General features: G+C 48.6%; 1 protein-coding gene across 3 annotated transcripts in view; it reads right to left on the bottom strand.

Moving 5' to 3' along the window:
• LOC135905949 (cadherin-like and PC-esterase domain-containing protein 1) overlaps positions 1–26,134 on the bottom strand; it is a 209,867-nt gene that overhangs the window by 71,939 nt on the left and 111,794 nt on the right. For 2 of the 3 annotated variants that reach the window (XM_065437093.2, XM_065437094.2), the window contains exons 5-6: positions 11,183–11,474; positions 7,276–7,385 (exon numbers count right to left, since the gene is read on the bottom strand). In XM_065437093.2, the coding sequence (XP_065293165.1) occupies positions 7,276–7,385; positions 11,183–11,474 (402 nt within the window). Of the gene's footprint in view, positions 1–7,275; positions 7,386–11,182; positions 11,475–22,871; positions 23,006–26,134 lie in introns of those variants that run through there. The other variant, XM_070538646.1, reaches the window with a different exon arrangement.

Here is a 26,134-nt window from a genome sequence, read left to right as displayed (position 1 = left end):
AGCGATGAGGAAGAATTTTAACCCCCGGGAAAACCCCAAGTACCCCAAGGACCCCAAGTACCCCAAGTACCCCAAGGACAAACCCCAAGTAATCGCCTTGCAAGAAACGATCACATTATCACCTATCAAGCTCCCCGGTTTCCTTACGGTGGCTTCCACTGAAGGAGGAAGGGGGGTCGCTATCCTGGTCAGTAAAAAATTCACGTGCCTTCAGCGAGACCTTGGTCCCGCGGACAATGGGATCGAGTACGTCATGGTCGAACTCCTTGTCGACCCCCCTACGCAGCGCTTAAGAAGAAACAGTATCTTCATACTGAATGTTTACTGCAGACCCAGCGTTCACAGAGCCAGGCCTAGTGGTATTCTCAAGAAGGCCGTGCATTTGGCTGGCTGTCAGCCTCTAATTGTCATGGGGGATTTTAATGCCCAGCATCAGGCGTGGGGCTATTGTACCAATACGAAGAAGGGTAGAGACATATGGGATGCGGCAGCGGAGGAAGATCTTACGCTGATAACCGATAAAGACTTTCCAACCAGGAGAGGGAACTCGGTATGCCGAGATACGACTCCGGATCTTACCTTTGTCAAGAACCTGGAAAACGTCAAGTGGACGAACACAGCCATGGACCTCGGTAGCGATCATTGCATCATCGAAGCTGTGATCAAGACTGCCCGCAACAAAACGAGGACCTTTAGGTTCACTGACTGGGACTTGTTCCGAGCCAACCGCTCCGAGCGCGTCCTTAACGATGATATGGACCTATACTCTTGGTGCGACGAGATAAAGAAGGATGAAGCTGTGATCAAGACTGCCCGCAACAAAACGAGGACCTTTAGGTTCACTGACTGGGACTTGTTCCGAGCCAACCGCTCCGAGCGCGTCCTTAACGATGATATGGACCTATACTCTTGGTGCGACGAGATAAAGAAGGATGCGGCTAGAGCCACCAAGGAGGTGACAACCGATCTGGAGGTGGACAGGATGGACAGTAGGCTGGCGCATCTTTTGGAAGCCAAGCAGGCACTGCTCGCGAGATGGAAGACTCAGCGCCATAACAGAAGACTACGCAAGAAAATCTCCGATATAAACAAGATGACAGAGGCTCATTGCAAGGTGCTATGCAAGCAGCAATGGGACGAGCTGTGCGACTCGGTGGAGGGCCAGCTCAAGAACGGTAAAAGCTGGGGTCTCCTTAAGCACCTACTGCACGATGGCAACACCAAGTCCAACCAGAAGAGAGCTTTGGCGAAAGCTGTCCATTTGGCCACCGACTCGACTCCAGATGAGGCAGTCGTGGAGCACCTCATAGACAAGTACCTGGCGGCCACGGACGATCCGGTGCCCCCCCAGTTTCCCGAGTACGAAGGGCGTGACGTACCATCTATGGACGAGGATTTCACCGTGGCTGAGGTCAAGCGAGTTCTCGCATCCCTCAACGGCAGATCTGCCCCTGGGCCCCACGGGATCACCAACAAAATGCTCAAGCATCTCGACGACGCCTCAGTCGAGTTTCTTACGCGCAAGATGAATGATATCTGGTGCAGCGGCCTCATTCCCAAGAGCTGGAAAACAGCCTACACAGTACTCATACCGAAGCCAGGTAAAGCGCCGAGCATCGACAATCTAAGGCCCATCTCCCTGACGTCGTGTGTTGGAAAGATGGCCGAGCACGCCATGCTTAACCGCCTCACTGACCATCTCGAGTCTAACGAATGCTATACACACAACATGATTGGCTTTCGGTCGGGGCTTTCGACTCAGGACGCCATGAGACTGATCAAGCACCAAATCATTGACTCTACCTCCGCCGACACTAAGGCAATTCTCGGCTTGGATCTGGAAAAGGCTTTTGACAACATATCGCACGCCTTTATTTTCAAGAGCCTGACAGAGTGTAACGTCGGCAAACGGGCGTACAATTTCGTGCGATCTTTCCTTTCCTCAAGGTCCACTAGATTGAAGATTGACGAGTTTTTGACCCACGAAATCCAGCTTGGTCCAAAGGGAACACCTCAGGGGGCGGTGATCTCCCCGACGCTGTTCAACATCTCCCTGATCAACCTGTCGAGGGCCTTGAACAAAATCCCCAACATTAACCACACGATCTACGCGGATGACATCACCATCTGGTGCTCCAGTGGATGTGAAGGGCAGGTCGAGGGTGCTTTGCAAGAGGCCATCGATGTGACGGAGCGGTATCTAATCCCCACCGGGCTAAGGTGCTCGCCCGCTAAATCCGAGCTCTTGCTCTACAAGAAGAGGCCCAGAGGCGGTTCACACCGATCCTGGAAGCCAGCAGCAGAGAGCCACATTACATTATTCACCGGTAAGGGCTCCCCAGTACCGCGGGTAGACACTATCAGGGTCCTATGAATGTTTATCGAGTCGAACGGGGCCAATGGAGCCGCCCTCAAACGCATTTGTTCCAAGACCGAAAGCGCCCTCGGCCTGATCCGAAGAATCGCCAATAGGTACTGCGGAATCAAGGAAGACAATCTGATCCGGATTATCCACGCCTTCGTGCTCTGCCACCTCGCTTATTCAGGGGCTATGCACAATTGGCTCGTATCGGAGCGCAACAAGATCAACGCCTTAATCAGAAGAGTCTTCAAGCTTGCCGTCGGCCTTCCCATGCGAACGCACACAAAAGACCTTCTCAATTTGGGAATTCACAACACGTTCGAAGAAATCGTTGAAGCCCAAGAATTTTCCCAGTTTGTCAGACTCTCCGGTACCCCAGCGGGCCGAGCCATACTTGACAAGCTGGGACGTAACCCCATGGTCGTCAGTCTCGACGCTGTGAAGCTGCCCAGCGACGTAAGGTCCAAAATTTACATACACCGGATGCCACGAAATATGCATCCCACCTACAACGAAGGACGAAGGCGAGCCAGGGGTAAAGCTCTGCTCGCCAGTGCCCGCTTGAACAAGGACCGAACATGCTTCGTAGACGCTGCTTCCTACGTTCAAGAAGAGGCCTTCTCCTCAGTGGTCATCGACTGTGATGCTAAAATCCTTAGCTGCGCTACCGTCCGCACTTCTAATTCCAGCGTTGCAGAGCAAGTTGCTATTGCTCTTGCATTGACGGACAGTGTGCATGACACGATTTATTCGGATTCTAAGGCCGCTGTCAGGGCCTTTCAGATGGGAATGGTGGCTCCCCAGGCCCTACGTATCATCCAAAGTGCCAAAGACATGAAACATCACTCTTTGGCCTGGTTCCCTGCGCACCTTGGGACCATTGAGGGTGCCTTGATCAACCCCAACGAGGAGGCGCACTCGGCTGCACGAGGTTTGACTGACCGTGCGCTGGGCAACGCGTCCTCTCCTGGGCGACCCGAGCCTCTCTGCTCGTACAACGAAATATGCAAATACAATTATCTATCAAGAAGAGTCCTACCTTCGCCGCACTCCTCGCTGTGCAGGGCCCAGGCAGTCACTCTCAGACTACTGCAAACAAGCACTTACCCGAGCCCCGCAGCGCTACACACAATGTACCCCGACCGGTTCCCAAGCCCGGATTGCCCTCTGTGTGGTGACTATGCGGACTTCGAGCATGTCCTGTGGGGTTGCGCCTCTGCCGGTCCTCCTTTCACTCAAGAGGAAATGAAGAAGCTGATTAGGGCCCAGGATCAGACCTCTCAAACCCTGGCAGTCCAGAGGGCTCGCGACAGGGCCGTCAGGTTCCACCTGATGGTCCCCGAGTGGGCCTAGCCAGGTGGCGTGGCGTTTGCTTACGTCTCTAGTGGACAAAATAAAGTTATTTCACTCACTCACTCACTCACCCCCGGGAAAATAAATGAAAAGAGAATACCCATAGAAATACATAGGGCTTCTTAGAAATGCATGGGGAAGCTTATAGTAGGGGTGGGCCAACTTCAAATTTCGGAGTGGGCCAACTTGAAATTTGAGGGTGGGTCAACTTACATTTGTGGGTTGGCCAACTTAACCTTGGGGATAAACCAAGTTGAAATCTCGAGGTGGGCCAACCTAACATTTGGATGTGATCCAACTTAAAATTTGGGTGTAGGCCAACCTGAAATTTGGGGTGGGCCAACTGAAATTTGGGGGTATGCTTACGCATACTTAGACTACTACCGTGGAGTCCCTGCATTATATTTCAGTTTTCGAATTTGCTTTAAATTGGGCTGCTACGAACGCATGAGCGGGTGACGATTATTATTTGCTTTTCTCACGGGCACAGGCCACGTGCAAGGCGTGTTCGCATAATCCCGCACGCTCGCTCGCACTGAAAGTGTACAACCGTCTTATTCAGTTTTACATTGAGCTACATGGTTATTTTCACATAGCTACTTTCACATTGATAAGACAAACACATGGACGAACTATGCACTCGCGACTAATTCATTATACGAAGGCACGCTGAATTGAATACCTGTGGTGCACATGCACGCACAAGCAAGAAAAAAGAAAGCCGGACACCGAGGGATGTGCCACAAGCAATACTATAACAGATGCACAAAGTAAAGCATCTTTTCGTGGGGCGCAAGAAGATATCTGGAGTACATAAATCCCCCCAAGGCTCATTTTACACCAGTATACCCCATTCATACTGCTTCAATAAGAAGCCAACCGCCTCATAAACGTTACCTTCAGCATTCTCGATGCTGTTATCACCATTTTTCAAAATTTTCTACACAACTGGCGCGCGCAACTGGTCCAAAATAAAGCACCTGCATCGAATACTGCGGACCGTCCGCGGGACCCATGAGAAAAAGCGTGCCGTGCGCAGCTGGCGTGCGAGGAGAATTGAGGAGGAAAGCGGGAAAGCGGCGCGGGGAGGAGAGTGTCGCTACTTTCAAATCATCAAGGGGATTTAACTGAATGTGCTAACGCGCTCCACAATGCATACAACAGTCAGAAGGAAACGCAACGCAATACTGCGCAAGGAACTAACTTGGATTGTTTCTCTTAGCGCTGAAAATAAATAAAAAAGGTGCATTAGTATAAATTGTTGTGCAAGTTGTCAGCGACAACTCAGCGCTACAACTCTGAATAGGAACACGTTACGAACAACAGCCGACCACAGAGCCTTGTCCGCTTACCTCTACAAACACATTGTACTCCAGAAGGTTGTGGACGAGATGTTTGCAACATGTGAGACAACCGAGAACGTTATGGGACTTCTTTGCTTCCTCTTCTTCTGCTTTTCCTTTCTTTTTCAACAAATGGCCCATTCTTGGGAAGCGAAATAACATTCAGTGGCGCGCTCGCTTAGCAAGCAGGGCAAACCGAAACAAGCTTGAGGCTTAATGGGCTCCACAAAGCCACATACTGGAAGACTAGTCGACAAGCGAAGGATCGTTTGTCCTCGCAAACGCATCGCTTTTCTCCTTCGCACAGTGTATATAAAGCGCTTGAGACGAGAACGACCGTAACGCTCACTCTGAAGGCTCCGCGAAAACACTTGAAGACGGATGGTCGCCCGCGCATCTTGCTGAAGAGGCAAAAGCTCCTTGGTGGCTCTACCACGCTGCGGAACAAAGGGAAAGCCGGAGGGAAAGATTTGCAATCTCTGGCAACAAAGGACTGCGCAGACATTTGTAGCAAAACTGGAGGAGGCAAGCACATCCGGAGGCTCGGCAACGGGCGATGTGAATGAGATATTTTTGACCCCAGCCGGGAACAGTCGATTAGCCCGAAGAGGCCAAGAAAGAGAGGAACACGCTCCAGAAAGAGGAATGTGCAGCCGACTTTTGTCGGTGAGCAGTGTTTTTTTTTCTCTCTCTCTCCCTTTTTGTATTTTGGGCTGACCCTAACGAGATCTGGGGCCGCGGTTATCTAACTCTGCCTAGAGGGATCGCAGCTGGTCTCTTCAAAGAGCGTTTGCTGGCGGCCACCTTGATTTCGGTAGTAAGCTTTTGTCTCCTTAGGCCATATTGGCCTAGTGCTTCTATTTAGCATCAGAACAGTCAAATACATACATGGCCAAGTATCAGTTTGGGCTTGCTGGCATAATTTTGACACCACGCTGCCCAAATTATAGTCACTACTCAAATGCTAGATTATCCAGCGAAATAAGTATAGGGAGTAGTGACCCGGCAATCAGCGCAGAAGAAAGAGGTTTAAGAAGTTCAATGCAGAATGACGTAGTAACGACTCAGCGGCTTCTTCTGCCGATATGATTCCCTCAAGACGAATGCTTGTCACTTCCACATCCACCTACTTCCGCAGTCCTGCGTCCCTCAAGCGTTAAAGAGCCGTGCTCATTTTTTCCAAGAAACATGCGTGTCAATTCTACGACGGACACGTGTCAAGTCATCGCGCTGGACAAACATTGGGTCAAGCCAGCGTTAGACATGCTAGAAGAAGTCTGCGAGTCGCCGGTCCCTCAAAAAAAAAAATATCAGCAATTGGACGGCACGCATGGGCGATGCCCTGAACCTGCACTAGCCTCCCGTACGCTTTTAATCCAGTGTCGCATAGGCCGCATAAGACAGGCCCTGATGCGCCCGTGAAACTCTACCACGGCCGAGGGCTGCCCGAGAGGTTTCAAAAACGCTGCTGATGAACTGCGGTCGAACAACGGATGCCTCAGCTCGGAGCCAGCGTTTCAACGTGGGTTTCTGCCCAAACGGTGTCTCCTGACTGAGAATTTCCTTGCTCGAAGACTGCCAGAAAGACTTAACGCCATCAAGCGCCTCGCCCTGTTCAAGAAAGGTTACTTAAGGACACCGTGACGGCGACCGACTTGGCGTGCCGTCGTCTTTACAGTTATTTAGGGCGAGCGAATAACGAACGAAAACTGGCTGGCAGCGGAACACGTTCGACTTCGCTCGAGGTTCAAGCCACATGCAGGCGCTCGACGCTGATGACGATGCCGTGCGATGAAAACTTGCTAAGATAATTTGGCTACGGTAAATTATTTCGTCAGTGTTTGCAACCGGGCTAGTTGCTAATAATGCATTACGAGTACCGAGACGCAACACACGACGAAGACAGGGAAGGGCCTGCCCCGCTTCCTTTCTAGCGCCCTCGTCTTGTCTTGCGCTATCGTACTTATAATCAGTCATTTCATTGTCATCTATACGTTTCCGTTCTTTTTACCTTTTGTACATTTTCCCCTTCATCCCCTACATGATCCCCAATAGACTTATTGCTTTGATTCACCTCTCTGCTTAGGAATTTTCTATGTGTTGCGGAGAACGCCTACAAACGTGCGGAAACCTGAGATGGCGTAAGTTCAGAGAGCAAGGAAGCATACGTTTCATGCGCTTTCCTTCTTTTTTTAATATTTGGGCAGGCCAACTCACCGCTTGGTATTGCGACAGCTCGGTGGTCTCCACGCAGGCTCCATTGTCTCCATCACTGAAGCTCAGGCACAAAAGCAACACCCACTCGGATGACTGCTGCAGCGTGTTTCCTACAGATGAAGAATGCAAAATAACAACGAAATTTCGCTAACCCCATCAAGATAAGAATGGGACACTAGGAATCTGAATTTATTATTGTATTTTGTCGCAGAGAAAAATCATATTTATTGAGCTAAAGGTTTTTTTAGATCTGTGCAAGAATCGCTTGCCCAAGTTTCAACTAGATATATAGAGCCGAACAATATTCTAGGCGCATTTTACCGTGGTCCTGCTAAAAGAAAGAAGAAACTGTAGGTATCGGAGGTTTACTCTCAGCTTGTGACTTTTCATGCATATATCTATAAATATATGTACTATGCTTCACTATATGAAGTTACAGCAGAACAAGTTATCTGGTGCTCGAAAAGTTTGTATACAGCTCTCATTTCCCTATTCCCCCGTAATTCTTGTTCCTCCTGCCACTGCTTTACACTGAGAACGAAAAAAAAAACTATATTTGCATACGAAAGGTCTCATTTAGCAAAGTGGTTACTAACAGTGAAACATGCAAAGTTTGACAGCTGAGTTTATTTAATTATTTATTTATTTAATGCCTACGGCGGTCTTCAGGTCCCCCTATGCAGGGAGGACAAAATATAAATTGAAATAATAAAAGAGTGTGTTTAAATATGTTATTTCGTTCAAAGTTGGAGCATATTGAATGCTATGCCTAGTCTGTCTCGTCGTTAGTGGTCTTGTATACGTTGACGGCTCCAGTGCCAGCTGGACGCATCCCGACAAAGTAGTCGGGAGAGAAACTCCAGTCGTAATTTTCCATACCGTTCTTTCTCACGTCTTTACTTTAAATAAATTTGTAGACGAAGGTATACATCACCTCCATCTAGATTGCCCACATCACGACACACCAAGACGCCGACTTAAATCAGCGCTAAGTAAATTAGACCGCAGACCTTTCAGTTTAAGGAAACTTTTGGGCCCTTGGCCAACAACGGCCTTGCAGAAGAGCACTACTAAAGACCTTTTTTGAAGACAGCGGCATCGTTGGACGTTATTAGTGCTTTCATTGTTCTGTTCATTTCAACGTCACTCTATATATCCATCTGTTTGGTAATTATGTTATGTTGACTGCTCTGTTGTGACTGTATGTGCTAATATATTTACACGATGTATATACCACCCGCTGACTAGACAATGTGTTATTAGGTGACAGTATCGTTTGTACTTTTGAGACTTTCGACTACATAAGTGTGGAGACGTTTACCATGTATATTGTATGTGCCCGCTGACCCGCTGACTAGAAAATGTGTTATTAGGCGACAGTATCGTTTGTACTTTTGAGACTTTCGACTACATAGGTGTGGAGACATTTGCCATAGTCTTCCTGTGGAAACGTTGCTTTATAAGTCCTGGTGCTTGTGTGAAAAGATTATTTGATATTTAAGCGCGAACCCTGAATGATGTGTGACGGAACCACCCAAGAGATAAGGAGTAGCCGGCGCCTTAAATTGCGCGCCAACATCTCCATATATCATATCAATAAAAAAAAACATCTGCCTTCGATTCGAGCACCCCAGACTCAGCAAATTTATTCAGAAAACATCAGAAATTTCAAAAAAGGGTGCATTGCTCACGTCCATATACAGCCTATAGATATGACGGGTAGGTTCTTTCACCAGTGACTATTGGGGCTCCAGCTGCACCCTCGCGGGACTCGTACAACCCATTACTGTGCCCACGTGCACTAAGAAAGAAACGCGGAGTCTACTTTCAAAAAGCTTTCTAGCTGCTGGTAATTTTCTTTTCTTTTTTACATTGCGAACAACTTAAGGCCATGTAGATACATCGAAGAACTTTCGAAGACCAAGTGAGCATCCACACTGAAGAGGATAAGAAATGGGGCAAGTTCGTATTGATTTATAGCTCATAACAACAGTGCATTGTGCATACATACTCTGTGAACTAACTGTGCATATGCGTGCAAGGCAACGAAAGGCCACGTCAAGGGATTGTGGTTATATCGGTTAACACAAAATTAATAAGACAAAAAGGATTGGAGTTACAAAATAACGAAAGCAGTGTGGCACTTGCTAATCACCGACGCGCGTAATCTGCGCGACAGTTCCCGGGCGTGTGAAATAAGGCGCCGCGACGAATGATGCCCGCCTTGTCAAATACGCTTATAAGTTTGTGAGTTGCGCCCCTGATGCAGCATCCTCTTCAAGGGCCACTGACTGCGCGCGAGACAATCGCAGTGGTGTCTCTATACGTGCCTCTTAGGGGGCAGCAAAACGCGCTAAAAGGCTCATCATACTTTGGCAATGCATTGCCCAAACTGTGAGGTACACTGCATTGTTCGTGCGGAACGAAATCCTGCAGTGCAATTAGTGTACAATTACGGACCTCAATTATTGCAGTGAACCAACCATCGCAAACAGCACACGTCCTGTCTTCCTTCTTGTCCCTGTGAATCTAGGGCTATGACTTCAATTATTGCAAAATCCTGTGTTGCGGGACGCATGAAATTGACGCGTGCAATTCGTCAGCCCTATAACATACAGAAAGCAGGGCCTATGGTTATGTGAGTCAGCCCTCAATAGCCCTCCAGAAAAAAATAAAACGGTATGTTAGATTACGCGCACCGACGATAGTCGAGAGCCACACTGCTTTCGTGGGTTTGTAACACCTGTTCTTTGTTTTTCTTGCTATTTATTTCGTTTTCACTGATCTAACCACGATTCCTTGTCGTAGTCTTTCAGCGCCTTGCAGGTAGATGTAATGATAAAGTGTAGATTAACTCATTTTCTCAGTAAATCTTCCACATGATAGTCGGCACTTGTGTCTGCGCCTCCCTGAGTCTTTTGTTCAGTTGGCTGTTTTCATTAGCCAATAACTATTCGGATAGATCTATGAAAAATAGTGCGATACGTAAGTATAGCGCTATCTCGAAAGCTGAGCGCAACGCGTTGTTCAGTCCTGTAGACCAAGAATTCCCAAACTTTCTGGCCTTGAGGAATTCCACCTGCCTTCCCATAGTGCCGTGAAGCATCGCCCTCCATACCGCCGGTATTGGTCACTCGGTGGGACGATTGCTAACAAGTGAATACAATATAAACAAAACAACTGTCATGAATTACGGCCGCAAGCGTTCTTTAGGTTTCAATTTAAACTCGAACAACAGAAGCATCTTAGCATTTTGTTCTCATCCTAATAATTATCAGCTTATATTCTATATATATATCCACAGCAAGACAAAGACCTCTCCCGAAAATCCCCAATTACCCCTGCCTTGTGTCAACTGACCCCCTCGTATGCGTGCAAGGTTCCTCATTTTATCTCACCACCTATTTTTCTGTCGTAATCGACTGCGCTTTTTTTCCTTTCGTACTAATTCATTATCTTCAATAGACTATCGGTTATCTGCCCTACACATTACAGCACCTGGCCAACTTCATTTCTTCCTTCGGTTAATCTCAACTCGAATACCGACTACCCATGGTTGCACTCTAATCCACACCGCTGTCTTTCTGTAGCTTGTGTACGTATACTTCCTTTCTTTCTTTCTCTATACTTTACCTCCACTTCCCCTCTCTCCCCAGCGTAGGGTAGCAAAGCGGATCTTCCCCTCTGGTTGACCTCCCTGCCTTTGCCTTTTCTTTTGTCTCTCTCTCTCCCCTGTAACTTAGTTTTCAACCTTTTTTTTTCATCGTAGTACAGGGACGGAAACCACGACCTCGTTTTTAAAAGTAGAGCGGCGCCGTATACCCACTAAGCTGAAAGTAAAGGAATCGCCAAGGCATGCCAGAAGTGTCGCAGGTGTTTTATGAAGAGATGCAGCAAATCGGCTTACCTCCGTCGCTGCTGACCGTATTGTTGTTAAGCCTAGCCAGTGACGAAGCAGCAGCGGCCGCAGGTGCAAGTCCGGAGACGGAATTTGCCGGAGCACCACTGCCGCCGCCAGTGCTTGGCACCAACGGAGACGCTGGAGAGCGGCGGAACCACGGCGGCGCCCTGAGCTGCCACCCGTGCTCGGCCAGGACCGAGCTGATGAGCGGCAGGTCCCGGCTGATGGCCGCCTTGTGACCACGGACCACGACGACGCGGTTGGACTCGCGCAGAGGACGAAGATGTTCCTCTTCCAGCTGAGTCGAACAAGAAGGCAAAACTGAGACGATGGCCAAATTTAGAGCTTGGCTCGGCAATAAACGCCTTTTAGTAGCCGAGAGTTCGGCGGAACACCATCCCGCCGATACCGAATTTTCCCGCCAACTTCAGTCATCGGGCAGTCCATGGTGTAATGGGTAGCCCGTCGAGCCTGCTGGGCTGAGGGAATATGGCTCGAAACCGTCGGCCCAACTTGGGTCACTGTGCGTATAAGTCAGGGCATGTGCCACACTTCGATGAACCTATGGGACGACGACTTGGGTCACTTCGTATGCGCCACTCGTTCTGCGCCACTCTTCAATGGACAACTTCGACAGCAACTTATGTCACTGGGTGTATGTATCACTTGGTTTGTGCAGCACTTCAATGAACCTATCTGATGCCAAATGGAGCAACCGGGTGGAGCAATTGCCGGCAGCAAGTGCAAGGCTAATCCCACCAGTAGCCTACAACAACTCAACTCAACTCAACTAACCGTGTATGTACCATTGCATATTTGCCACTCTTCAATGACAAAAATGATCCCTTACTGTTTCTCCGTGGCTCGGCCGAATCGAACCTCCGCCGCGTGTATACTTCGAGGCGGCGCCACCAGGTGGCGCAGCGTGTACATTTAGAATCGCGAGAAGAGCCCGGCTACACACACGTTTTGGCGTTGGGAGCATTATGCTTGACTACACTGTTTCAGTGCTAATCACATTAACGTCGACATTCACCATGAGATGGACTCTGTCACAATTGTTAAATTTAAGTGGGAACGCAACAAACTATAAGCTACTATCGCATACTACACTCGCCATCAAACCAAAATGCACATTAAAGTGCGAATGGAACATCCCCTTTCTTTTATCTATTGCTAACGATGGCTGATCCAAACGTCTTGGATTTCGTTGGATTTCGTTGTATTTGAGTGGATTTCGTTCGCGAAGAATGCTTCCTTACCTGCAATTAAAGATATGTCGAATGTGCTCGCCATGTCAGTAAGGGAGATGCCTTGTACATACGAACGCGCTCGACAGAACGCCTAACTGCATATGGCAGGCAAGCATACTGCCGCCGTAGTAGTTTACGGGTTCAGGTTTGGTTCCTGATATATGTATCAAGACACGCAACAATTATTTTCTGTTGAGGTAAAGGTGGCGCCGCAAAGTAATTCAAATGTTCCACATACAACTTTAATGCTCAATAGCTGAACAGCGATGGACACATAAGACAAAACTACTTACATGCGCATAGGTCGCTTACAAAGTGTTGGTGAAAAAAAGTGAAAGCAAAGTGTCGTTGAAATTTGAAGGGTGCGCGAAAAAAATGGGGAGGAAACTAATGCATCTAATTTACAGCGTGACCGGCACCCATGTTAAAGTTTAGCGCACGACCAATTCCAGCTTCGAATTAAAAGTGAGTAAGAAAAAAAAAGACAAACAACGCCGAAATGCCGGTTTCGAATAGAGACGGATATCCAGGATTCAGGAAGCTTTTACAGCGTAACATTCAGCTTCCTTGTTAGGCTAATTAGGGCTTCCGCTATAGGTCCACCTGTATGCACTCTGAAAGTGTCTGCATCCAACGGAGGACGTGCTCGTGTAATGAGCCTTTTCGCCGGATCCACAGAGGCCGTTCGGTTTGAACCGTAGCTTAAGCGTTTTTCGAAGTGCGCGGAAGCTCTTCAACGAAGAGCTGTTCTAAGCCGTCGGCTCGCATTGCTCTGAACCTACCGATAGAGCGAGCCATAGGTCACGTGGTAAACAGGTCTCATTTGCGAAGGCAGGTCCCATTTGAAACTAGCTCCAGTCGTGTAACGCCGTTTTCGCATCACGGATCGCGAAACCTTTGGCGAAAGACGAGCGCGCTTAGAAATAGCGATGCTTTCAGTGATGGCGTCGCTCAAACTGACAACGATGGTACTGATCACCGCCATTTCACTGCAAGGCAGATGGGTCGTTTATTACCGAATTCAATGCAGCCATCTCATACAGCCCACGCTCAAGAAGAAATAACGAGGCATAGCAGGTAAATAAAGTAATTTACACACCCAGATGCCATCGATTCTGCTTTTTAATTGATTGATGAACAGCTAAATTCAACGTTCACGATGGAGCTCGCAAGGACGCATGCATTTCCTTTTGGGATTCTTATACGGACTTAGTTCTCCGTTTTTTGCAGTACTAATAGTAGAAAGGATAATCTAAAGCAGCCAGAAGTGAAGTGTTTAGCAAACACGGCCGTAAAATTACGCCCGATATATATACGACCTTAACATGCGCTATTAGTAACAGTGCCGAATTTTCGGTTTTGAGAGAGTAGCTTTTTGGGGAATAGCTAAACGAAACCGAGTAAATAAATCCGGAACGCCAATTGCAGGGGCTCGGAATAGTGGTTCACAACGACGTCTCGCGAAACCGAGATAGTTCGAACAATCGCACACGTATACGAACGATTTCGCTTTCTCATCTGCTGCTTCGCTCCACAAAATATACAATAATGAAAGCACAACGCAACAAAACAGTCCGCAACTCGGCAAAGTTTCAGCTTCACCCGGGCTTGTATCGACAAAATGTCAGCGAACACAGCGGTCTATAAAGGAAGCAGAGGCACCACTACGAGAAAGCGAACGCCCGAGGTACCTCGCCTCCTCCCCCTCCTCCAATCTTCCTATTCTTCCGTTAATTGCGTTCGGTAAGCCTGATCGAACGCGCGGCTTCCCGGCATCGCTCACACAATGCGGACGCTCACGAGGGAACACACCAAGGTAGTGGAGCTACCCCACATGAAAAAAAAAAACTATAGCAAAACGTAACGGTCAACTAGTTTCTCTCACGCGGCTCCTCCTCCCTCCCCCTCCCTACCTTTCCCTCTTTTTCTTCCTTGCTCTACTTTACCGTGCTTGGCGGTGGCTGTAGGAACCGCTTTCCTCATCTCCCTCCACGACTTCCTTCGGCTGTACGCGTTCAGTCTACAACTACCAAACGCGGCTGAGTATTTCGCAGCAGCATCCAAGGCAGAAAGGCAGAAGGACCGCCGAACAACGACAGGCGGGGACATACCTTGGACTTTGGCTCCGTCCCCCTATTATCGCGTACAAAAATTGCTTGCGCGAGAGCCAATGAAGTCCCGAATCTCACCCCCGCGCTTAAGTCTCTTCTACTGAACTTTTTTTGCCCCCCCTTCTGTGGGCCGTCTTTCGCGAGCATTTCGGTATAACGCTGAACGTACCTGTATTCATTTCTTTTCTTTTTGTACCTTTCTCGGTCTGGTATTCCGACGTCCTTCAATGCGGTGCGCCCGCGAACACGCTCTCGCTCCAGCCCCTCATCCTCTCGCCAGTGCCCGAAAGTCTCAATCAGATTGCAGACTCATTTCAATTTGCCGCCGGATCCCCTGAGGGTCAGAGCTCCATCTAATGGAATATCTGCGTCGAGTCGTCACCCGTCCCGAGTCTCTCCCCGCACATTTCGCTCGTTGCGAGCCGCCCGGTGAGCACGTTCACTCCCCCCGCCCATTCACCGCTATACGTATATACCTGCTTCCGCGGGAGCTGACAAAACACTCTCTCCACCGGTCGACATTGCGATGTAGCTCCGTTATTTCTTTGTCTGTCTCGTCTTTTTCTCTTCATTTTTTAATGTGAATCGTGGTAATCTGTGCAAAAGTTTATTTTGCACCCCGACGTTGAAGCGAGGGCGACGGTTGCTTTCTTTTCGTTTGCCTGCACCTCGCGCGCATGCGCAATGCATTCTGTTGCACGCAGCAGGAGTTGTGTTTCCTGACTGTTCTTGGAGCTGCCGTTGCTTCTGCTGCTTTTTTTTTTTTGCACTGGACTGACGGCGTATACTGGAAACAAAAATCTCACCCATTGTTTTTTTGTTTTTTTTTTCTTTATTTTTGTCAGTCAGCCGAGCGCGGGTGGTGCGGATCAGGTAAAGTCACACGTAATCTTGTTATGGTGTTCGTTCCAGGCGCAATGAAAAAAAAATAATACCAAACAGACTAGATCTATTCTAAACATGAAAACCTGTACAAATAGAAGCCATGAAGCTCGAGCAGAAAGGAGGCACGAGGCATCGCGAAACTTGCCGCGAAAATGAGATTTAGGCGGATACGTTGACATTTACACGGGCGTCAGCAACACCGGCGTACATGTTTACTTGTGTTGTACGCGCGCATTTTGCGGCATTTCTTTCGCGCCGGCTTATAAGCGGGATCGCAAAGCGTCAGTCAAAGCTTACGCAGCAACTCTCCGCGTTGCTTCTGATGCAACTCGTGCGTGGGATGCGCGACGAGCAGGTTCGAAGGAGAACTAAAAAATCGAGGCTCGGAATGCTGCCGGCCGTATACGCTGTCGTTACTCGAGCACCCTTCCCCGCTTGTGGGAGTCGTCAAATGCCACGCGCGCTGCAAGGACGTTGGTGATTCGCGTAACGAAGGCGTCAGCGAGAGCGAGAGATCGAGTTACAGCTCACGATTGACTTTCCACCGCTGACGCGCTGCTTATTTGCGCTGGGCGAAGCTGCGCCCCGGCATTCTCGCAGCCCTTTCTCACCCGCCTCGAGCTGTCGGGGGGAATCCAATAACAGAGTAGAAACGCGGCTTAAGCTCAACGCGAGGAGTTTGCAACTTCTCCGGATGAAAAGGATCAAAACCAACAACAGTGCAAGCACTGTTTGCAGAAAAGGTCGCGTATATAGCGATATAGGCTTGAGAGGAGAGTGTATGTGTTGACTTTCGCATGCCCGCGGGCAGCAAAGCAAATAGGAGCCCCGAAGCTTCAGTAACATTGGTACAGGAAAAAATCTGCGCACAAATGTCACGGCGCATGAGTGAAAATTGGATCGGTAAATGTTAACGTGCAACGCCGCCAAACAAACAGTCGTCACAATATACAGCGGATGCCCTGAATGTGAGATCATTTCTGTATATATAAAGTTATCATGACGTCGAAAAGTGGTTCACCGAGATTCCAGTGGAATGCAACTGTTTATCGGAATGAAAATATGTTTTCCTAGTAAGAACCATATGAAACCAACAGAAAATGAGAGGCATAGTAGATTTTTTTTTCTTGAAATGTAGACGTTATAAGAGAAAGGAAAATCAACTGCGATCGAAGAACATATGAGTTGCAACCCGTGGCAGCTGAATCTACAATCTCTGCTGGACGCATACGATGCTCCACCAATAAGGTTACGGCGGCGACCGTTTCTTCGTCTATGTTTTGGGTTATTTCTGCACTGTGTGTACTAATCTCTGGGACAGCGCGAGAGCTTAACAAGTGAAATATCGTTGAATATTAGAATATGGTAAGTAGAAGAACAAAGTTTGAGTCACATGATGCCCGTTTAGACAGTATTTGATGGCACTTATGAATAGACGGGCTGCAAAATTTCTCTGAAAGTCGCGTAGGCAAAGGGGCACAACAGACTTAATTACGTGGTCAAACTTCGTCGAATCATGCACGACTTTCGTGGAGGTCTTAAACTAATAATCTGGAAGAGACTGTCTTAGGCCTAGCTCATTTGCTCGTCACGTCATAACCGAGCGTGATTTCTTGCTTACCAACGTAACTGAAAACTGTTGGCACAAAGCGGCCAAACCACTCCGGCTTTCACTATTCAACTTTCATGTCCCTTTCCCATCAGCCCTCACACAAGGCCGCGATACTATGCTCAACCAACATACATTTACTTTTGGTCTATTCTTTATCTGTTTGTTCCATCGCGCCCGACATAAGCATTTCTTGCACACCCAGATCGATTATGAACACTTTTCGTCGTCTTCAGGGCCGCAGTCGTCCACTTCTTCGCCTCATCGTAACAATATTGTGACGGGGAGTCAAATAGATGAAAAGCGAAGCTCGATTTACAACCAGACTGTTCAAAGAGATTGACAAGATTGCTGAACACGCCCAACGTCCCCGTGATCGTCGTCGTCTTCGTTAGTCCAAGCAGGTGGCTCGTAACATCTAACCTCATCGGCGCACAGTGCGCCGTCTCACCGCATATTAATTACACAACGAGGAGGTGGCGGTAAAGTGCGGTTTCAATCGGGATACGTGCACGGCGTCACGAGATGACAAGGCAGCTGGTGAAGAACTGTTCAGTGGCGCGATCCCGCAGTTAACGTCACTAAGTTGCCGTAAAACATTGTAAGCTACGGTGAAACACGACAAAAGCTTTTCGGAAAGACCTGTACGACGAGATGGAGTCCAGAGAAGTACAAGAGATCCCGAATAAAAGCAAAGCGGTCGGTGGCTGAAGTCACAGCAGTCCTTTTTGAAATAATTGCGAGTCGGGTAATCGCTCACGAGCGGTCTGCCGTGCCAGATGGGCTCGCGCAGCGGCGTCGCGGGGAAACTCTATGCTATCTATATGGTATGTAGCGGTATGTAGCGTATTGAAAGGCAATGCTGGATGGCGGCCAAGCAGTAGGTAAAATTGTGAAAAGCGGCAGCGTCGTGACAGGATGAGTTCTACGCGAACGTGGCGTATGGCAATATGCTGTCACAGTCCCGATGATCGCCACACACGTACATAGCCAGCATATTAGTTAAGGTGCGGTTCAGCCTCTCGGTGAGCCCATAGGTCTATGAGAGGCGCGCAGTATTGAGCCTCTGCTCCACAGAAGAGGGACGAAGGACGTCATTGACGGCTTTGGATAGGAAGCAGCAACCTCAGTCACTGAGCCTTCGGCTAGTGTCCCCATGATGAAGTATAACGTCGTGAAGGAGGAAATCGGCGACGTCGGTGGCACAAACATGCAGACGGTAAAGCTCACGTGATGGCATACGGCGTAACGTAGCCGGTCGCATCTGCTACCGATTTATTCTCTGAAGTAGACGTAGGGAATGGGCCGACGAGGTCAAGACCAATGCGGTATGATGGCTAATTGGGTATGTCAATGGGCTGCAGAAGGCCTGCAGGCAACGCCGAGGGCCGTTTAAGTCGCTGACAAAGGTCACAATCTGCAACGTAGCGTCGAACAGATCGGTACAGAACACGCCAGAAAAACCGCCACCCCACGAGGTCGTATGTGCGGTACACTCCAAGATGGCCAGCGGTTGGGGCATCGTGGAGTTCTTTGAGAACAGTAGCACGAAGTTGCTTGGGGAGAACAAGCAGAAGCTCAGGGCTATCGGGAGTGGTATACTACGACCGTAAAAAATATCGTCATGAAGCTGAAGATCGTAGCGTGTCATCGCTTTTCTGTTCAGCCCGAATGTAGGCCAGATCTGAAATAGCCATGACGAAGTCACCGGTATCACGCTCGGCGGTATCGGGAGGGTCGACGGGCTAGCATGATTAACAGTCAGCATCTTGGTCTTTCCGGCCTGACTTGTAGAGAACGTCAAAGGTGTACCCCTGGAGCTGCAATATCCAGCGACCAAGTGCTCCTGCAGGATCCTTCAGTTACGAGAGCCAGCAAAGGGCGTGGTAGTCCGTGACGACAGAAAACGCACGGCCATGTAAGTATGGGTGGAATTTTGCCGCAGCCCAGGCTAAAGCGAAGCACTCGCACTCAGCGAAAAATTCCGCTCCGACGACGTGAGAAGGCGGTTGGCGTAGGCAATGACAAGTTCCCAATATGTAATTGGCAGTCGGCTGGTCATCGCTGTTCTACAAAGACAACTACAACAAGTTCAAACCAAACGTCGTCACCGAAGAAAGTCCAGATAACCTCTCAAGAGGTTCTCCTTTGTTATTCCTTTTTTATTTGTTATTTCTTTTTCGACTGAGGGACCTTGCTAGATCGTCATCCTAAGTTATCCGCATCGACGACGCATCGCTCCGGCATCAGGCATCAAGAGGAAAGCCATCCAACCAAGATTCCTCCCCTTGTACAGCAAAAGCGAACCGCGGTCTGCCTCTCGTGTCACGCAGAACAATCCCAGAGCTCTACACACCACGGCGTTATAGTCCTGCATTCACGGAAGTGGTGTGAAAAGCAGCCAGACAGTAAGACAGAGCACGAGACAGGTTTCGGTGCTTTGTCCTCATGAAAAGGAGCAGGCGACGCACCAAGGAAGAAGAGCTGCTATATCTCGTTCCTTCGGTCGCCCATGCAAGGTCGAAAGCAAGGCACCACCAAGCGTGCTTCAATGGCGAAGGAAAAGGGGTGGGCGCGTAGATTGCGTGCCAGGGCCAGTGGTGTCAACGTAAGCACCCATCTAATCCTATCGTCGACAGCCTACAGTGGCGCCCCTAAGACGTACTTCTCCCTCCCTTTCACCCCCCTCACTCTTTTGCTTCTGATCTAGCTAACCTTGTTCTTCGCGCGTACTCCACCGCGGCTGTTAAGAGACATCGATCGCCTGGCCTCTGTTCGTCGTCACGCATCTCCCTCTGTCTGTTCGTGTGCACTTACTCCACCTCCGCTGTCCATAATCCGGTTGTAGCGTTGTCTCCGGTTTTCCGCAGGCCGTCTATCCTGTTAATTTTTTTCTGATTTGTCACGAAGACCTTGTAACCTTAACGAGTGCGATTTCTGAGCTATCGGTGGTCGACGCCTCACGGTCAAACAAACACGTACCTGCTCCTTATTTCTTTTTGCCTTTTCCGGCGGTTAATTTGTCGCGATACACTGAAATTCGTTCCACATTCGCCGAGTATATAGTCTCGGAACAACATCTAACCAATATTACTTTACTTCTGGTTTGTAGGTTCATTGCAGAAAAGAAATGAAGCGCACCAAGTGAACGAGAACGAAAAAAGACGTCACCAGGTCGCTTCGCCGTTCGTGTTACTTTTTTTCTTTCGTTCTTGGCTTCACGCCGTTTATTTCGCTACGTGGTGAAGCTATGAGAACTGTTATACAGTAGAACCTCAGGGAATGGAAATCATTTAAACGTAATTGCCGCTTGAACGGAACAAGGGATTCTAAATTGGTTGGTTTTGTATTTGGATATTGCAAAAAACTTACGTTAATCGGAACCAACATTTGCGCGGCTCTCTATAAATGAAACCACACAAGCAAGCTCTAAAGGATTTTTCTTTTTTTAGAAAGAGACAGAACCTGAAGTATACTTTATTGCGACACAGCAGTGCAGTGCTGGGCAGTATCGAAGATAGGATTATCTGAGATACTATTTTAGATACTGTATTGGCATCTTGTATCTGGATCATGATACGTCTGGCAAGACGTGTATCAGTTCCAGTATTTACGATACATAAAAAAATGTATCGTGTATCTGAAGATACGAGATACTGCTATCGCAACATCACCGTGCGAAACTATAAACCTTGGCTGAAATCCGCTTCCCAATTTGGTAGTGTTGCCCCTAAGACACCTGAATATAACTAAAAGCAGTGACACTCTTTCATATTTCCGCCAGAACCCTCCAGCGAGGGCAGGCGATGATGTCTGCGCGTCCCTATTGGTGAAGCCGAGTCACACGGTGGCGCTCGCGCTGTCTCGACAAAAACAAGCACGCGAAAGTCTGCACGCAGCCGACCTTTTGTTTTCTTGATTTGTTTGTTTGTTTTGTTTTTAGTTGCGTCAGAAGTTGTTTTGTTTTAGTTGCGTCAGAGTGTCAGAATTGTAACATGGTAACATGGCTTCTCACATCGTTTGAACTTCACGACTGCAAGCAAGCGAAATCGGCGTGAAGCGTGTGGTCTCTTGCGTAGCGGTATTGTACGCAAACGTGACGTACGGAAGTACCTCGTCCCACGTCGTATGCTGCACGTCTATGTACATCGACAGCATGTCGGTCATCATTTTGTTAAGTCTTTTGGTCAAGCCATTTGCTTGCGGATGATAGGTTGTCGTCTTTCGGTGCGTGGTGTAACTCGGTTGAAAAACATCTTCAAGCAGCCTTGCCGTAAACGCCGCCCCTCGATCTGTGATGACACATGTTGGGGCGCCATGACGTAGTACAATGTTCTGTACGAAAAACTGTGCAACCTCAGAAGCTGCGCCTTTAGGAATAGTCCTTGTTTCAGCATAGCGTATTATACAGTCTGTGGCGATGATGATCCACTTGTTTCCGGAAGTAGACAGCGGAAACCGGCTCAGGAGGTTCATGACGACTTGATTGAAGGGCCCTCGAGGCGGCTCGATAGGATTCAGCAATCCCGCAGGTTTCACATAGGGTGACATTTGGCGCTGGCATTCACGGCAGGCTTGAACGTAACTTTTAACACAACTGGCGAATTTTGGCCAGTAGTATAATTTCCGTTCCTTAGCAAGGGTTCGAGTGAAACCCAAGTTGCTAGGCGCATGGTCCTCGTGGCATGCGAACAGGATTTCGTCACGAAGCTTTGCTGGTACGACCAAAAAATAGGTTTTGTTGTTGGCAGCAGAATTGTTGTATAAGATGCCTGGTCGCAAAGAAAACGACGACCATCCGCGAGCAATTTGTGGTGGCAGACGTACAGTCTTGGTCAAAAAACATAAGGCCGCTAAGAACGGCAGGGGAGAGGTGGCGCTCCGCTTTCGCAGCGCTGCCACCATCGGCGCACCCGCTGCTCGCTTGCGCCGAGAATGAAGAGGGCAAGGGAACATGCCTCTCACTCTCAAGCATCCTGCAATAACAGCGCTCGTCAAAACTAGCGCGGCGAACGCGACGGTAGCAAAGCGAAAGCCACCCGACCGGCTATCGTGCCGTTTGCAGCGTGTGCTGGATAAGGGGGCGGAGGTTACTGGTGGCCGCTATCAAACGCAATGCGCTACCGCTAAAGCCGCGTGTGTATATAGGTTTGGTGTGCCTCACCCTCTGCTGTGATCACGTAACTTTTCGGCATTCCAAAACGGCTTGATCCCAAGATGGTCAATGAGAAACGTGAGCAGGCCAAGTTGCGAGCAATCATCTCTATAGACACGGCTAGTCAAAGACAGCCACAGAGAGTGGGTTCAAGGGTCGCCTCGCAACCTACAGTCATTACGCGTAGCGTTGCCTGCCCTTTTTATGCGATAGGCGAACTTCGTAAGGGCCACTCTTAAAGCCATAGTCGACCAAGCAGGTTAGCGTCGCGTTGGCAGAGTACAAATTGAATGCGAAGTTTTAAAAACAACCGACTGCACCACCTAGGTTATTCATACAAACACACACACAAAAAAAAGCTGACGACGGTCACAAGTTTGTAACACGAATGTATAGGCGCAGGCTGTGGTGCGGGCTAGGCGTTTTCGCTCCTGATCTCGAGGTCTCCTAATCCTCTGAAGACACTGCTTCCTCTATGACAATTCCGTACGTGTAATGGATGTTTTATAGCTTCATGTTTTTAACTACTACGCTCTTCTCCAACGCTCTTGTGCTCGCCGAGTTTCTAAGCATGCATTGCCGTAGCAGGGCACCAGAGCGCTGAGTGAGCTACCACCACTATCGTAAACACAATCTGATTACGGCGACGCGGCGGCAAACGCCCGTGCTGTAACCGACTCACGAAGAGAAAGGGGTGGCGTGACTGCGCCGCGGCGAAACTGCTATCGAGGGTTGCGCCGACCATGGATGGATGTTGTGAGCCTCCCCTTTTGGACCGGGGCGGTGGGTTGCGCCACCGAGCTCTTGTTCTTCTATTGCCTAATGTCCTACCTATGTTAAAGAAAGAAAGAAAAAGAAACGGGAAAAAAAATACGATGAATTCCAATAACCAAATTTTCTGAAGCCCTATTGTGAACTTTATTTTTGTACGCCCCCATTGTTTGTCCTTTCCTTGCTTTTCTCCCGCCAATCTTCCAATCACCAGGCGCCTAGTCAGGCGTGTATAGTCTCGCCTTTTGCTCCGGTGCCATGACAATCTTGTATTGTCAAAATTGTAATAAACTTCAAACTTCAAACTTCAAACTTCAAACCTCTTACTAATTTCTATTGCGGACGCCTTTACTTCCCCCCTGCTCTCGCTGAACCCAAGGGCTTCAAGGCGGTCAGTGATTCCTAAATCGAATGCTGGGCAAGTATCTTTACATTTTAATACAACATGCTCCATCGTTTCTTTAGCTTCACCGCAGCAAGCACATACTTCTTCCTTCTATCTCGCTTTACAGGTGCGTGTTCTAAGGCACCCCGATCTCGCTTCAAAAAGTAATGAGCTTCCCTTTGAGTATTCATAAATTGTTTCTTTCTTTCCTGATTGCGTTTTTCTTCTGAAGTAGTTGCTCATGGCAGGTTTTTTTGTTTTTTTTCATTGTCACCACCGATTAGATTATCTCAGCCTCTCTGACTTCCCGCTTGGCGTTCTTTGTTGCTGCGTTGTTCCCCATATAGGCCGCATACTTGCTGGTAAGCTTCCTAGTTCAGTTCCTCCACTGTGAATCAATGTCATTCCTGTAAAAATGCCTGAACACTCTTCCAGCCCATTCACTTTCTTCCCTCTCCCTCAGTCGTTCTTCATAAAGAATTTTACTGTGAGCTTATCTCACTTCAAAAATTGTCCGGCCCATATCACCCTGCGAAGCTTCATTAATTGGCGGAGGGCAACTCGATCTGGTGGTGTTGTAGGAAGCCGAGTTTTGCGTCATGTGACGAGACTTTTCTCTCTCATTGAAGGAGGCATCGCGTGCGCTTCTACCAATAGAAGCCCCTCCTGACGGTCTGCCAAGTTCGGCGCAGCGGACGACAACTTTGGATATTGTTGAAACACAAACGAGCAGACGTAAGCCTATCAGCATACTTCAAAGTAAGAAGGTGATGTATGTGTCTGGTGATGTATGAATCGACGTGTGTCTGCTTACAGTCTCTTTGTCGAGTGATCAAAAGTGGCTTCCGGTGAAAAGGCACGCATAATAAGGCTCACTACAACAGAATTTTTCTGGTAAACTAGGACTGTGCAGTTTCATCCTCAACAATTTTGTGCAAGAGCGGACTCAAGTCACATGACGAAACATGCTTCGTAACGTACGATACAAATGGCGAAGTGTAGAGAGCATCTGCTTCTACGCAAGCACGGCCACCCGCACGCCCACCCGCATGCATGCGCACACGCACACGCACATACACGCACAGGCACGCAAGCACGCACACAGCTTTCATTGCCATATCGTGTAGGAGAAAGCACACTTTAGCTCATCCTATTCTCATTTGGTCGCGCACTGATTGTTCTCAATGAATTAACCAACTCCTTCCGCCCTTACCTCCTCCCCCTCCCTTGAACAGGTAACACGCTGCTTCTTAGGTTTCATTCATGATAAGCTTTCGTTGCACCAACTTATGCATTTCCCCGCAACAGAGCCAGTAAACCAATAAGAAGTCTTCTATTCCTATTCTGTAAAGACGCATTCCAGTACGAGCTGAGTATGGCAAAGCGATGAAAGTCGGGCAGAGAGCCCGGAGAAGGCGAATTTGAGCGCTGGTGTTGTTGATTTGCTTTCTATAGGGAAATTTGTTTTCGCGTGGTGAAGAGAAAGACGAAAACAGAAACGGCATTGCAAGGTAGCCTTAACAAAGACGGCGAGCAGGACTAAGCTTGCGGAAAGAATATAGAGGCAACGCTGGAAGGGCCTATCGGAGGCTCCGGAGGAGTACATCTGGACGGCAACGAGGCGACTCGCTATCTTTGTTCCTATCTCCTCTGTTTCCGGATACGTGACCGGGCTTCCCGCTGAGGGGGGGCATCCATCAGCCCACCCTTTGCGCGTAGGCCACGTCTCGGCCTTGGTGTCCAAGTGCTACGGAAGCCCCGGGAAGTTCCCGAAATGAAGAGGGAATGGTCGGCAATTGATGGGCGCGCTCGAGACGATAACCTCGGCGCCCCCCACTTGGCTGCTGTCCCGTCTCTTTTCTTTCAGCCGTCGGTGGCGCAGTGCTGTCGCGACAACGTGGTTACCGTCAGTGTGTCGCCGGGGCGCATTGCTGCGTGGAGCAGGAATAATTACAGTCTCTCTGTAGCCGCCGAAAGTGGTGATACACAAGGAGAAGCGTGAGAATTGTCATTAGTTGTTCGACATGGGCATTATAAGTAGAAGGGATAAGAATAAATTAGATTTAGCTTGCGGGTCAGATGGAGAGGTTGGAGACGTGTACTTCCTGCTATTCCATTTTATTTCTATGTCAGCTAAGGTACTATGAGTAGCAAGGTTAATTGTCACCGATAAGCGGTATGAGCTGAAACCAGAAACAAACGTTACCTTGTCCTTGGGAAACATCGCTGTATTATGGACCAGTTCGGAAAGGGGGACAAATATTTTTAAAAGAATTATGGTGTTTTACGTGCCAAAACCATTTTTTGATTATGAGGCACGCCGTAGTGGAAGACTCTGGAAATTTTGACCACCTGGGGTTCTTTAACGTGCACCTAAATCTAAGTACAAGGGTGTTTTCGCATTTCGCCCCCATCGAAATGCGGCCGTCGTGGCCGGGATTCGATCCCGCAACCTCGTGCTCAGCAGCCCAACACCATAGCCACTGAGCAACCGCGGCGGGTGGGACAAATATCTATAGGCCGTCTCATGGAAAAAAAGAAAGAAAAGACCAATTCCTTGTGGGGGAAAATAGGGCAGTCGGTGCACACAAGCAACCCACGCATTATTAACTCGAGCAGCCGCTAAGGGAGAGTGGTCGGAGTGATAAGGTCGCGAAGAATAAAAAATAATAATATTTCCGAGCCCAATATGCGAACGATGGTGATTCTACACACGAATGGCGGTTTAACTTCTGCCCTGCGATTGCACATCGTTCTAAATAAAAGCGCGTCAGACGTCAAAGTATATA

This window comes from Dermacentor albipictus, chromosome 5, assembly GCF_038994185.2.
Source record: "Dermacentor albipictus isolate Rhodes 1998 colony chromosome 5, USDA_Dalb.pri_finalv2, whole genome shotgun sequence".
Classification (NCBI taxonomy): domain Eukaryota; kingdom Metazoa; phylum Arthropoda; class Arachnida; order Ixodida; family Ixodidae; genus Dermacentor; species Dermacentor albipictus.
This window is presented reverse-complemented; position numbering and strand designations above follow the sequence as displayed.